Raw genomic sequence first — 12,991 nt, 5'->3', positions numbered from 1 at the left:
TTCTGATCTAACACTCTAGAAAAGAATACTTTCTAGTCTAAGATTCTAGAAGGGTGCTTTTTGGATTGATGTTCTAGAAAAAACTGCTTTCTAGAGTGCTTCCTGGATTAACAGTCTAGAAAAGAGAGCTTTCTGGACTGACAGTCTAGAAAAGGAATGCTTTCTATATTGGAGATCTAGAAATAAATGCTTTCTAGATTGAGAGTCCAGAAAAGAGTTCTTTTTAGAGCACTTTCTGGACTGAGAATTTAGGAATGAGTGCTTTCTAGAATGAGAGTCTAGAAGAGGGTGCTTTCTAGAGTGCCTTCTTGACAAAGATTCTAGAAAAGAGTGCTTTTTTGATAACTTTCTAGAGCGATGAATGTTTTCTAGAATGAGAGTTTAGAAGAGGGTGCTTTCTAAAGTGCTTTCTGGACTAAAATTCTAGAAAAGAGTTTTATGGACTGACAGTCTAGAAAAGGAGTGCTTTATGGACTGATGATCTAGAAAAAGAGTGCTTTGTAAAGTATTTTCTGGGCTGACAGCCTAGAAAAGAGTAGTTTCTAGATTGGAAATCTAGAAATGAGTGCCTTTTAAATTGAAGAGCACTTTGTAGATTGAGAGTTAGGGGGTGAATGTTTTCTAGAATAGGGTGATTTCTAGAGTGCTTTCTGGACAAAGATTATAGAAAAGAGAGCTTTCTAGATTGGAGATCTAGAAATGAGGACCTCCTAGATTTAGAGTCCAGAAAAGAGTACTTTTTAGAACACTTTCTTGATTGAGAGTCGGGAGAGGGTGAGTGTTTTTTAGGATGAAAGTATAGAAGAGGGTGCTTTCTAGAGTGTTTCCTCGACTAACAGCCTAGAAAAGGAATGCTTTTTAGAGTGCAGATATAGAAACTAATGCCTTCTAGATTGATTGAGAGTTCAGAAAAGAGTACTTTCAAGACCACTTTCTAGATTGAGAGTCTGGGGAGGAGTGCTTTTTAGAATGAGAGTCTAGAAGAGGATGCTTTCTACAGTGTTTTCTGGACTAACAATCTAGAAAAGAGTGCTTTCTGATCTAAGATTCTAGAGGCATGCTCTCTGCACTGATGTTCAAGAAAACACTGCTTTCTAGAGTGCTTTTAGGACAAAGCTTCTAGAAAAGAGGGCTTTTTGGACTAAGGGTCTACGGGGGAAAGTGCTTCTTAAGAGTGCAAATCTAGAAATGAATGCTTTCTAAAATGAGAGTGCAGAAAAGAGTGCTTTCTAGACAATGTTTTAGATTAAGAGTCTGGGGTGGTGATTTCTAGAATGAGAGTCTAAAAAAAGGTGCTTTCTAGACTGCTTTCTGAACTGACAGTCTAGAAAAGGAGTGTTTTGTAGACTGGAGACCTAGAAATGAGTGCTTTCTAGATCACTTTCTAGATTGAGAATTGGGGGAGGTGAGTGTTTTCTAGAATAAGAGTCTAAAAGAGGGTGCTTTCTGGACTAACAGTCTAGAAAAAGAGTTCTTTCTAGAGTAATTGCTAGATTGAGAGATTAAAAAAGAATGTTTTCTAGAATGAGAGTCTAGAAGTAGGTGCTTTCTAGGATGCTTTCTGGACTAACCGTTTAGACAAAGAGTGCTTTCTAAACTGACAATCTAAAAAAGAATGCTTTCTAGAGCTTAAATCTAGGAATGAGTGATTTCTAGATTGAGAGAGATTCTAGAAAAAATGCTTTCTAGATCACTTTCTAAATTGAGAGTCAGAGGATGAGTGTCTAGAAGAGGGTGCTTTTTAGAGTTTTTTGTGAACTAAGAATCTAGAAAAATGCTTTCTGGGCTGACAGTCTAGAAGAGTGCTTTCTGGACTAAGATTCTAGAAAAGGAATGCTTTCTGGACTGATGGTCTAAAAAGGCATGCTTTGTAGACTGTTTTATGGGCTGACAGCCTAGAAAAGAATGCTTTCTAGATTGAAGATCTAGAAACAAATGTTTTCTAGATTGAGAGTCCAGAAAAGACCACTTTCTACATTGAGAATTGGAGAGGGTTGAGTGTTTTCTAGAATGAAAGACTAGAAGGGGTCCTTTCTATAGTGCTTTCTGCAATAACAGTCTTAAAAAAAGAATGCTTTGGGGCTGACACTATAGAAAAGATGCTTTCTAGAGTGTAAATCTAGAAATGAGTGCTTTCTAGATTGAGAGCCCAGAGCAATTTCCTAGAGTAATTTCTACATTGAGAATCTAGGGAGAGTGCTTTCTGTAGCAATAGTCTAGAAAAGAGTGTTTTCTGGATTGCAAGTCTAGAAAGGAGTGCTTTCTAGAGTATTTTCTGGACTAAGATTCTAGAAAAGAGTGTTTTCAAGACCACTTTTTTGTTTGAGAGTTGGGGGTGAGTTTTCTAGAATGAGAGTCCAGAAGAGGGTGCTTTCTGCAGTGCTTTCTGGACTAACAGTACAGAAAAGGAGTACTTTCTAAAGTGCAAATCTAGAAATGAATGCTTTTTAGAGAGTCCAGAAAATAGTGCTTTCTAGATCACTTTCTAGATTGAGTTTGAGGGAGGGGAGTAATTTCTAGAATAAAAGTCTAGAGAGGGTGTTTTCTACAATGCTTTCTGGACTAAGTCTAGAAAAGAATACCTTTTAGAGTGCTTTTTGGATAAAGATTCTAGAAAAAAAAGGCTTTCTAGACTAACAGCCTAGAAAAGGAATGCATTTCTAGAGTGAAGATCTAGAAATGAATCTTTCCATATTGAGAGTGCAGAAAAGAGTGCTTTCTAGATCACTTTCTAAATAAGAGTCTGGGGGTAGTACTTTCTAGTACTCTCTAGAATGAGAGCTTTCTAGAGTGCTTTCTGGGCTGAGTTCAGGAAAGGAGTGATTTCTGGACTGAGGTCTAGAAAAGAGTGCTTTCTAGATGTTTTCTGGACTAAGAGTCTTGAAGAGAGTGCTTTCTGGACTGAGTCTTTTGTAGAGAGATACATGGATGGATGGTTCCATAGAAAAGAAGATAGAGATAAGTAGATTAATAAGATAGATACCTAGATATATAGACAGATGGACAGGTAGATAGAAATAAGTAAATAGACAGATATATTTGCTAGAGTAGATAGTTATAGAAAGACGAACAGGAAGGAGACAGTTGGCTATGCTGGCTAAATCACTGTTCCCTTCAGTCCTGTTATATTCGGAATTCTTCCCATATGTCCAAGAAGCTCACCATTAGAGAGCTGGTCACCAAGGGGCACCTCATCGAGCCAGGCTGATGAGCCACCAAAGGGTCTGCGCATGGGGACAGAATATCCCAAGTTAGGGATTTTCAAAGCACGTGTGCATCCGTAGACTGCAAATCTGTGTATGTAAGTTCAGAAGAGCAACTCCCTGTCTCTACTCAAAACACACACAACCAAAGCTTTTTTTTTTTTTTTTTTTTTTTTTTTTTTAAAGCGAAATTAGATTTCATCATATTCCACCACATCCAATCAGTTGTGTTCCCTTGTGTGTTCGATTTACAACTCTTACTGTTGCTGTTTTTTCCTTTTAAAATTTCCATCACAAGCCTTTAGGGTTTGGATTTTTTTTTTTTTAAGCTGAGTTTGTTAAGTCCCTAAGTTTTGTGATGAAATCAGGCCCCTCCCTATGTTAAACTCTGGTATCCAGCCTCTCCCATCAAAATCCCTTTGGAAGCTAAGAGAGAGAATACCAGGTGGGTCAGTCATGAGAGAGAGTCCGTGACCCAGAACGTCCCCCACCCTGAGCCTGGCCATCCAGAGAGCTGAGTGAGCAGCCTGGAAGCCTCTCTCAGACAACAAGATTCCAGCCTGTGCTGGGAAAATCACATGCGTTGAACAGGACTTTGCATACCCAGCTTCCAAGAAACCATAGGGCGTCTCCTTGACAACTGCTTGGCCCCCTTCCTTTCCTGGATGTGAAATGCATTTTTAATTTTGTTAACATCTTGTATTCAGCTAGAAAAATTCTTATTTTTAGAAGAGCCATTATCCAAAAGTAATTAAAATAAGGGATTGTGGAAGAGGCACATAGATAAGATCCAATGAGGTGGAGGGAAGGCATGGGCATAAAATGGAGACAAAGAGAGAATTCAGGAAAAGGGAAAATCTTAAGCCCTGCTCAAAGGCAACAGAGAAAAAAGTCCAGACCGGGGGAGTGCCATCAAAAGCACTCTGGTTGCCTTAAGTCTGACTTTGATCTTAAATCTTTAAATATTAACTTACCTCCTCTGGCCCCACAGAGGAATCCTGAACTGGCTCAAAAACATGGCCAGATGTATAAGGCAGGAACATTTTCTAGGCTGTTCTAGGAATTGTGTAGATTTAGAACCTTGTAAAGGAGGATTTCCCCAATGATATTTTAAGTGCTGGCCATTGAAGTAGAGCTTTAGAATCCAAAATCTAAGGCTTCCGAAGGGGATATGACACATGGGACCCTGCATTTGGAGCTAGAGGGGACTCAGTGTCTACCCTGATGTGACCACCTCACAGTGAAGTGTCAAAGCTTCTTAGTGGGTTAATCAAGGTGAGAAACACAAGTCTATAAACCAGAATGGGAAACCTTATCAGACAGAAATGGACTTTACCCTTCTCTACTAAATACTCACCCTCCTCCAGTCCCATCCCCCCAAAGCAGGCTTCACGTCAACGTGAAAACTGGGTATTCGCCCTCATAAAACACTCTGTTATCCACAATTCATATTTTTTTAAAAAGAGATTTTCAGAGGTCTTCAAATTGAGACCCATTCTCCAAGGTTCATCCACCATTAAACACACCTTATTTCTCATTAAATCTTTTCCCAGGGATACACAGAAACAGCCAAAATGAAAAACGTCAATTCCATCTTCCCTCTTGCTTTTTCATAGAGAGAGAATTAGATTTATCCTCTAAGCCTCATTTATTAATGTGAAAAATGGGGAAAATCTTATCTCTACAACTACCTATAACTGCCAGAGTTGCTCTGAGGCTCAAATGAAATAACCAATAGAATACACTTTGCAAGTCTTAAAGCGCATCAGAAATATTTATTATTATCTACTATCTACTACTTAAGACTGTTTATTATGACATGTAACAAAAAGTTAATATTAGTGTTGATTATTTACATCGGGGTAATGTTATCCGCAGACAATACCCTATCTTTCTGAAATGACATATAAAATCATGTTTATATGAAAAATTATCTTGTTTTATATATATATATATATATATATATATAAATTTTTTTTTCAGTATAAAAATAGGTTTACTGTCTATTCCTTAGCTCCAGAATTTTCCAGCGACATTCCAATATTCCCCTAAGCTCTGGATGGGCACTTATGGTTTCTGTTCTATTTCAAACATCTGTAACAGGACTCATAGGATTCAGGAACCACTTAGGGATTGCTATCATGCCAGCGAGGTACATGTCTGGTTCCGTGGAAAGTGTCTCAATATGGCAGAAAGAGCACAGAGTTAGAATGAGAACTTGGGTCCCATCTGGGGTCTGCTGTACTCTGCCTTGGTGATCTAGGGCACTTAAATTCAGCCTAGATCAGTGCTTCTAAGATGCCTTCAGTTCTAGCTACGTTAACTGTGATTCTTTATGAATCACAGTTTCTTCATCTGTACAATGGGAGGGTTATGATCTTTCAAATTCTTTCTGATTTTCTCAATATTTTGATCCTATATATTCATGAATAGGTGTTTGGTGGCCAAACAGGTTTGCAAGAAATAAGCTGAAAGGCAAAAAGCAAAGGAGAAAGGTCAAAGATTAGATGAAAGGAATGTGCTTTGAGGGGAAATGTTTTGGAGGTAAGAGGTTACTCTGCAGAAGGTTTGTTTGTTTGTTTTTGTTTTTTTCTATTTTTTGTTTTTAAATCTCAGAGAATGAGTGGATAGGGATTTAGAGCCATGATCATTAAATGATCCACCAAGGAACATTTAGTAAGTACCAGTAGCTGTCCTCAAGTTGTTTGTCCATAATAGAATGGAATGGGCATTTATTAAGTGACTGTCTTGAGTCAGGCACTGTGCTAAGCACTTTATAAATACTCTCTTGTTTGAGCCTCACAACAACCCTGTGAGGTAGATTTTAGTATTATCTCCCCATTTTTTATAATTGAGTAAGATAATGGGGATTGAGATTAAGTGATTTGGCCAGGGTCATAAAGCTAAATGTTATGGCTGAATTTGAATTCAGGAATTCGTGACTTTAGATCCAATATATTATCTATCCACTGTGGTACCGCCTAGCTACCTCATCTTTTATTGGATCAACCTTTCATTGGATCTGTCTCCTGTGTGTTATCATAGAATGGAGTAATATTGAAAAAACCCTGATAGACTCTTTCCCTATTCGAAGCTTTTTCAGGGCAGGGACTGTTGGTTTGTTTTTTAATTTAATATTTTTCCTCAATTATATTCAAAACCATTTTTATATTTGTTTTGATTTTTGAGTTCTAGTTTCTCTCCCTTATCCCTACCCGCAATTAAGAAACCACATGTCAGGTTATACAAAGCATTTTCACAAAAGTCAGGTTGCTAAAGAAAACATAGATCTCCTAATGAAAATAAAAACCCTCAAAAAATAAATTTAAAAGAAAGACAGAATGTTTCAGTCAGTATTCAGACACAATCAGTTCCTTCTCCGCACATGGACAGGATTTTTCATCAGAAGTAGTTGTGGGTGAATAACAATTATTTACAGCTGCTCCTCCCAGAACATTGCTATTAATTTACATACAGTATATTCCACTTTGTTCATAGAGGACTTTCCAGGTATTTGTTTTTTGGTTTGGTTTGGTTTTTGTTTTGTTTTAGCAGGAAATATTTTTAATTTTATTTTGCATTTCTTGTGGCTAGCACAGTGCTTGGCATATAATAGTTACTAAATACTTACTGAATACTGAATGAATTACTGAATGCAGACTAAGTCCCTTGCTTTTGGGTTTCACTGAAGGGATTTCAAATAAAATATCTCCTTCATTTTCAATTCAGTAGAGAAATCAGTGTGTCCAGTATATCAGTGTTTCTTTAACAGGTTAAAAGAAAATTACCACTTTTAAACTTCTTTGAAGATGTCCCAGAATCAATCCTTTCTGTTCCATTATTGGGCTTCTCATCTTAGGTTTGGGGGTGTCCATAAATCTGACATGGATTTTGGCAGCCACAGCGTGGGCTCTTTCATTAAGATCCTCCTTTTAAAACCTTCTTACAGTCCAGAGATGACCCTGGCTATCTTTGCCTTGAAGTCCAGGTTTTCCTGAAGACCAATCCCATAAAGCTCAGAGAGGTCCATCAGCAGGTTGGCTATTGGGTGATGAATGGTTTAGTGATTCTTAAAATTCAGGGGGTTCAATAAAGAGTAGGAGTGAAAAAGGAGGGATGAGAAGTTGCTACCCCAGAGAAATCACAAGCCAAAGTCTGATCATCATCTATTCAATCATCCATTCATCTCAAACTAGCACTTATTAAGCACCTACTGTATCCTAGGTACTGTTTTTATTGCTAGACATACAAAGATGAAGAATAAAACCAGGAAATATTTCCCAGTTTAAGGGAATTGACCTGCCTTAAATTTCTCTTTTTCTTTTGGGATTAGACCAGTGATTGAATTGATGTTGGAACTTCTGGTGAGGAAATTCCCTCCCCCAATGCAGATTGACTCTCATTCTGATAACCTTAAGAGTCACCTGGGGTAGAGAGATGAATGACACATCCAGAGCCACATATTCCGAGGCACAGACTTGAGTCCAGATTTCCCTGTATCTGAGTCCAACATCCTAGTTTCTATGTTGTGGGTCCCCATCAGAGTCATCATTCATTCACAAAGTTTCTCAGACCTGCTTTTCTTCTTCTGTGATAAGGTCAATGAGGAAGGCATGGTTTTTGATTAAAACATTGTGGGATAGGGGGCAGCTAGGTGGCGCAGTGGATAGAGCACCAATCCTGAATTCAGGAGGACCTGAGTTCAAATCTGGCCTCAGACACTTAACACTTCCTAACTGTGAGATCCTGGGCAAGTCACTTAACCCCAATTGCTTCAGAAAAAAAAAAATTGTGGGACACAGAAGGTGAGATGAGTGGATGGAACTGGGCTCAGTGTTCTGCCTTCTTCCTCACCTCTTCTCGAACAATATGACACTTTGCGTTCTTCATTTTGTCCCATCCAGAGGAGGGGGACACTGATACATCCCTGTGGGGTTGGGGAAGGATGTGCTCATCCTCATCCAGTGAACGTGAAGAAACTGTCTGGGGGGAGAAGGGAGAACCAAGAGAAGCAAGTGGATATGTGACCTGAAGGAAAACAGTCTGAGAGAGACCCCTTCACTTTTTTTTCCCCTTTGGGGGATTGGTTGTATTTGTCCTCATAGATCATCATGTTGAACTCTGTTTCTGATCTCCATGGCTACATTGACAAGAGTCAGCTGACAAGGGAGCTGGGGGGACTCTAGAATATGGTCACGGACAGTGGATACACCATCGAACAGTGAGTACCAACCTGGGGGAAGGGTCTGTCCTTGAAGGTCCTGGGGGGAGGTGAGGGAATGAATGAAAGGGGATAATAACAGCAAACAACAACAACAATAATAATATTGAGAACAATAATGTGACTTATTATCCATGTAAGAATAATAATTATGTAATTATTGTTATGATAGTACTAATAACAATTCTGATTATAAAAACGGTTATTGGATTCTGGGACAAAGTTTACAAAGCACTTTACATATGATTTCATTTGCCTTGACAAACTATAGCTCAGTGGAAAGAGCTTTAGATTTGGAATCAGGCAGATCTGGGTTGATACCTGTTTTAGTGACTCTGGGTGAATTAGGTAACTGAGCTCGAAGTTCCTACTCTCTAAAATATGGGGGGGTGGGGAAGGTGACTTCCAAAGTCCCCTACAGGTCTAAGTCAATGGTTCTGTGATCCTGCAAATGATGCTGTGAAATGGGTACTGATAAATAATCTTATTTTATGGCTAAAGCCTCCAGGACAAGTAATTTGCTTCTTGTGACACAGCTAGAACTGACTCTAAGTTCTGGGTTCTAGACAACACAGTGGAAGACCTCCAGACCCCTAGTAGCCAGCCATCCCCAAAGGACCATGCCATATCTCACAGGGCAGATTGGATACAGAAGGCAAAGGGGGATGATTTCTGACATCAAACAGAATCTCCTTTTTTAGAGAAATTCTTGTTTCATCTCCGTATCTTCAATCTCTCCAAGAACCTAATCCCTAGTCCAACATTGGAATTGAAGTCAAGAAGTCTGGAATTCACATCTAGAATACATTCCTTGTTCTATGTTTTCTGGACAAGTCACTTAACTGCTATGTGCCTCAGTTTCCTTATCTATAAAATGGGGATATTCACAGCCCTGCCTCCCAGTATTAGGTATGAAGGCTCAGCTAGGGCAGAGTGGATAAAGTCCTGCAGTTCAAATCTGGCCTCAGATGTTTCATAACTGTCATTTAACCTAACTAGGCAAGTCATTTAACCCAAATTGCCTCCCCTTCTGCCCCAAAAGATGGAAGGAGGTAATATTTGTAAAATGCTTTGCAAACTTTAAAGAGTTACATAAATGTTTATTATTATCATCTTTGATGATAAAAATGTCATAAAACACAACTGGGGCTTGATCAGTATTTGGGGATTGTTGTGGCAACATAACAATAGTCAATATTTGTTGTTTTCTGATTTTCCTCAAATTTGCAAGCAGCTCTTCTCCTTATTGGGGTTAGGAAAAAAAACCCAAAACTTCCCTGTGGAGGGGAACATGGAACAGGGAAGCCAACATCTTGTGATCAAATAAACACCTTCTTCTTTTGACCAGGATGATAGAATCCAGGTCAAGCCCATGGCAGCCTGGAGGAGGTGGCCAAGTTCAGGTTTAATATTCTCTGCCTTGCTTTTAGTACCATCTTTTGGTATCTCTGCCCTTCCAGCCTGCCACCAGCAGACTATTGTCCTGGGGGCATCTCTGCCGGCTGCTCTCTCCCAAGCAGGTAACCTGGTCTTCCTGTCTCATGCCCTCAGAGACAAGCTATGGATTTACACTAGACAAAGGGCATCTGATAAGATTCATGTACAAATTAGCAAGGGAGGCTGGAGAAAGTCCTGGGCTTCCTACCCAGAAGCAAGTGTACATTCTAGTTAATGCCTTCTAACCCTAACCCTAAATCCAAAGGGAGGGCTCTATTGGTGAAATTTCAGAGTAAGCCTTTTCTTTTCTTTCCCTTTCTTAACTTTTCTCCCTCCTTCCCTCTCTTCCTCCTTCTTTCCCTTCCTCCCCCTTCCTTTTTCCTTTCCTTCCCTCCCCCTTTCCTTTCTCCCCTTTCCCTTTCCCTTTCCCTTTCCCTTTCCCTTTCCCTTTCCCTTTCCCTTTCCCTTTCCCTTTCCCTTTCCCTTTCCCTTTCCCTTTCCCTTTCCCTTTCCCTTTCCCTTTCCCTTTCCCTTCCCTTCCCTTTTCCCTTTTCCCTTTTCCCTTTTCCCTTTTCCCTTTTCCCTTTTCCCTTCCTATCCTGCAGACAGCTCCCCCTTCTTGGAAAGCATCCAGTTTAGGCAACAGGGGCAGAAAGGGTTTCTTCCAGCTAAGGCTTCCACTTGCTTTCTTCCCTACTTTTTTGGGGCAAAGAGTGGCTGAGACACAGACTCTGTCCTGAGTGGGTTTGGGCTCTCTCAACCTTGAAGCCCTAAGGATGGGACTGCCCTGCTTGGTGGACGGAAAACACGTCACCAAACCCATCTGCCAAAGATTAAGGAGGTCCCAAGTTCAAACTTTTGAGGAAATCCCTATCATTTCTGCTCCTCACTTTCACGGTGTCAAATGAATATTTGAATTGGGATCATATACAGCCTCAGGCAGAATCTGTGTGACTCCCTGGACTTTTTTGAACACTGTATAAAATGGCAGTTGACCTGGATTTCACTGAAGTCCAAATTTCACCCTAGACCTTAGGCAAGATACTTCCTCTCTTTTGGGGGTAAGTTTTCTTCTCTGTAAAAAAAGATAGGGTGGACTGGATGACTTCAGAGGGTTCCTCTGGAATCTAGGAACCTGTTGTAGTTCTGGGTTAGTTACCATGGAGACAAGGGACAGAATCTACTAACTTGTGTTATTTGCTAGAGTATAAACCTTGATCTCTGCTCATCCTTTGGTGACTTGTAAGCGGCAGAGAACAGGGATCAGAGTGGATCTGAAGCAGGATCTCCTGCTCCTACAGTGCCCCTCCTCCCTCTCTTTGCCTAGGTCTTGCCAGGACTCCTCATATCCCTACCTGAAGAGTTTTTATCCTCCTCAGGTCTCAAAAAGACCCCTGTTGAATAGATTTCTTATCCAAGGCCAATTGAGCTACAAAGCACGTAAGCAAAGGGGAAGTTACTAATGGGAAGAGATAGGTGAGGGACAGGTAAACTTTGTGAATGGGAAAGTAAGAAAAAAACCATTTAGAGAGCACAGCTTATGTTCCTGTGCCTGGCACTTTTTAAATTAAAATAATGTTTATTCACTTAATGAGCATTTACTTTCTTGCTCCCACCCAAAAGAAACAAAATCTTGGCTTCCTGGCTCTTGAGCCATCCGGTCCAACTCCCTCATTTTTCAAAGGGATAAACTGAGGCCCAGGTTATAGGACTGAGGGAACTCAAAACTCATCTAGTCCATTGCCTTCATTTTCCAGAGGAAAAAACTGGGACTCCGATCAGAGATTTAGAGTAGGGGGAAGATCAGAGGCAACTCCTTCATTTTGAGAAGACGAGTAGGTGACTTAATGAAGGTCGCCCAGAAAGGAAGCAGCAAACTGAAGTTGAAGCCCACTTCTTTGACACCAATTCCAGCTTGCTTTCCACCCCAATGCGTTGTTTTGACATCTCCCCACTGGGTGCCACGTTATAATATATTCATTTTTGCTCTTGGAAGGCACCAGCAGGAATCCCCACTGTGTTCTCATTCAGAGTCAGTTGGAGCCCCACTTCTTCCCACCTGTGTGATCACATCTAGTTTCTAACCTCCATGACTCTTGGTTCCTCCATCTGCAATGATATGGGGGGGGGGTGATACTTGTACTACCTGCCTCCTGGGATTGCTGTCTGGTGTGTAAACTTTAAAAGTAAAACTCCAGAAATGGTGGTGCTTGTCATTACTTTTTTTATTGTAATGGGAGTCTAAGCAAGTCATTCATTTCTCAGTACTTTAGACACCTCTCTAAAGCCTTGAATTGCAGAAAAGGCATCCACTTGAATTGATGGTGAAGTTACTTTTCCAAGAGCTTCCTATGCCAATGAAATTGCAATCTCTCTATTCCCATTTCTTCCTTTTCTTTCTCTCCCTCCTTTTCCTTTTTTTCTCTCCTCTTCCATACCATCACCTTCCTCTACTTCTCCTTCCTCTCCTTCTTCAACTCTTCCTGCTTCTCCTCCTCTTCCTCCTCCTTCTTCTTCCCCCTCCTCCTTCTGCTCCTTCTCTTTTCCTTCCCTTTCATCTCTCTTTTCCTTTTTCTTGTCTTCTTTCTCTCCCTTTCTCCTCTTTCTTCTCCTTTTTCACTTCCTTTTCCCCCTTTCCTTCTTTCTCTTCTTCTTTCTCCTCCTCCTCTTGGATTCTGAGGCTTTACTGGAGAAGAAATGGGGATAGTCACAGCATGGAGGTCTCTGCCATGTTATTCCACCCAATCTGACAAGCTTTAATGATCTTCCTCGCCTTTGACCTCTCAGGCCATAGAAAACTTTGCCCTGACAGTGAAAACCACAGCCCAGATGTTACAGACCTTCGGGACCAACCTGGCGGAGACAGAGCTACCCAACGATGTCCAGTGCACAGAGCAGCTTCTCCAGTCCCACACGGAGCAGCACAGCAAACTGAAGGTGGGTGCTCACCCGGTCTCTGGCACGGCAGGGGTGGGTGGGGGAGACAGAGGAAGGCTGGCTGCTGACTCCACTTGGTGTCTGTAGGATACCAGCTGCAAATGCTGCAGGATGCTGAAGAAGGCTTCCTGCTAAAAATAAAGGTCCCCTGTCTCCTTTCCCTTCCAGTGAGCTTACAACCAGTGATTATCCC

General features: G+C 40.7%; 1 protein-coding gene across 1 annotated transcript in view; it reads left to right on the top strand.

Moving 5' to 3' along the window:
- MCF2L2 (MCF.2 cell line derived transforming sequence-like 2) overlaps nt 1-12,991 on the top strand; it is a 277,293-nt gene that overhangs the window by 61,786 nt on the left and 202,516 nt on the right. The window contains 3 exon segments of the mRNA XM_074301954.1: nt 8,309-8,372; nt 8,375-8,424; nt 12,649-12,798. Of these exon segments, the coding sequence (XP_074158055.1) occupies nt 8,309-8,372; nt 8,375-8,424; nt 12,649-12,798 (264 nt within the window).

The sequence above is a fragment of the Sminthopsis crassicaudata genome, chromosome 3, assembly GCF_048593235.1.
Source record: "Sminthopsis crassicaudata isolate SCR6 chromosome 3, ASM4859323v1, whole genome shotgun sequence".
Taxonomy (NCBI): domain Eukaryota; kingdom Metazoa; phylum Chordata; class Mammalia; order Dasyuromorphia; family Dasyuridae; genus Sminthopsis; species Sminthopsis crassicaudata.
Note: the sequence above shows the minus strand (reverse complement) of the source record. Positions and strands in the feature narration are given on the sequence as shown.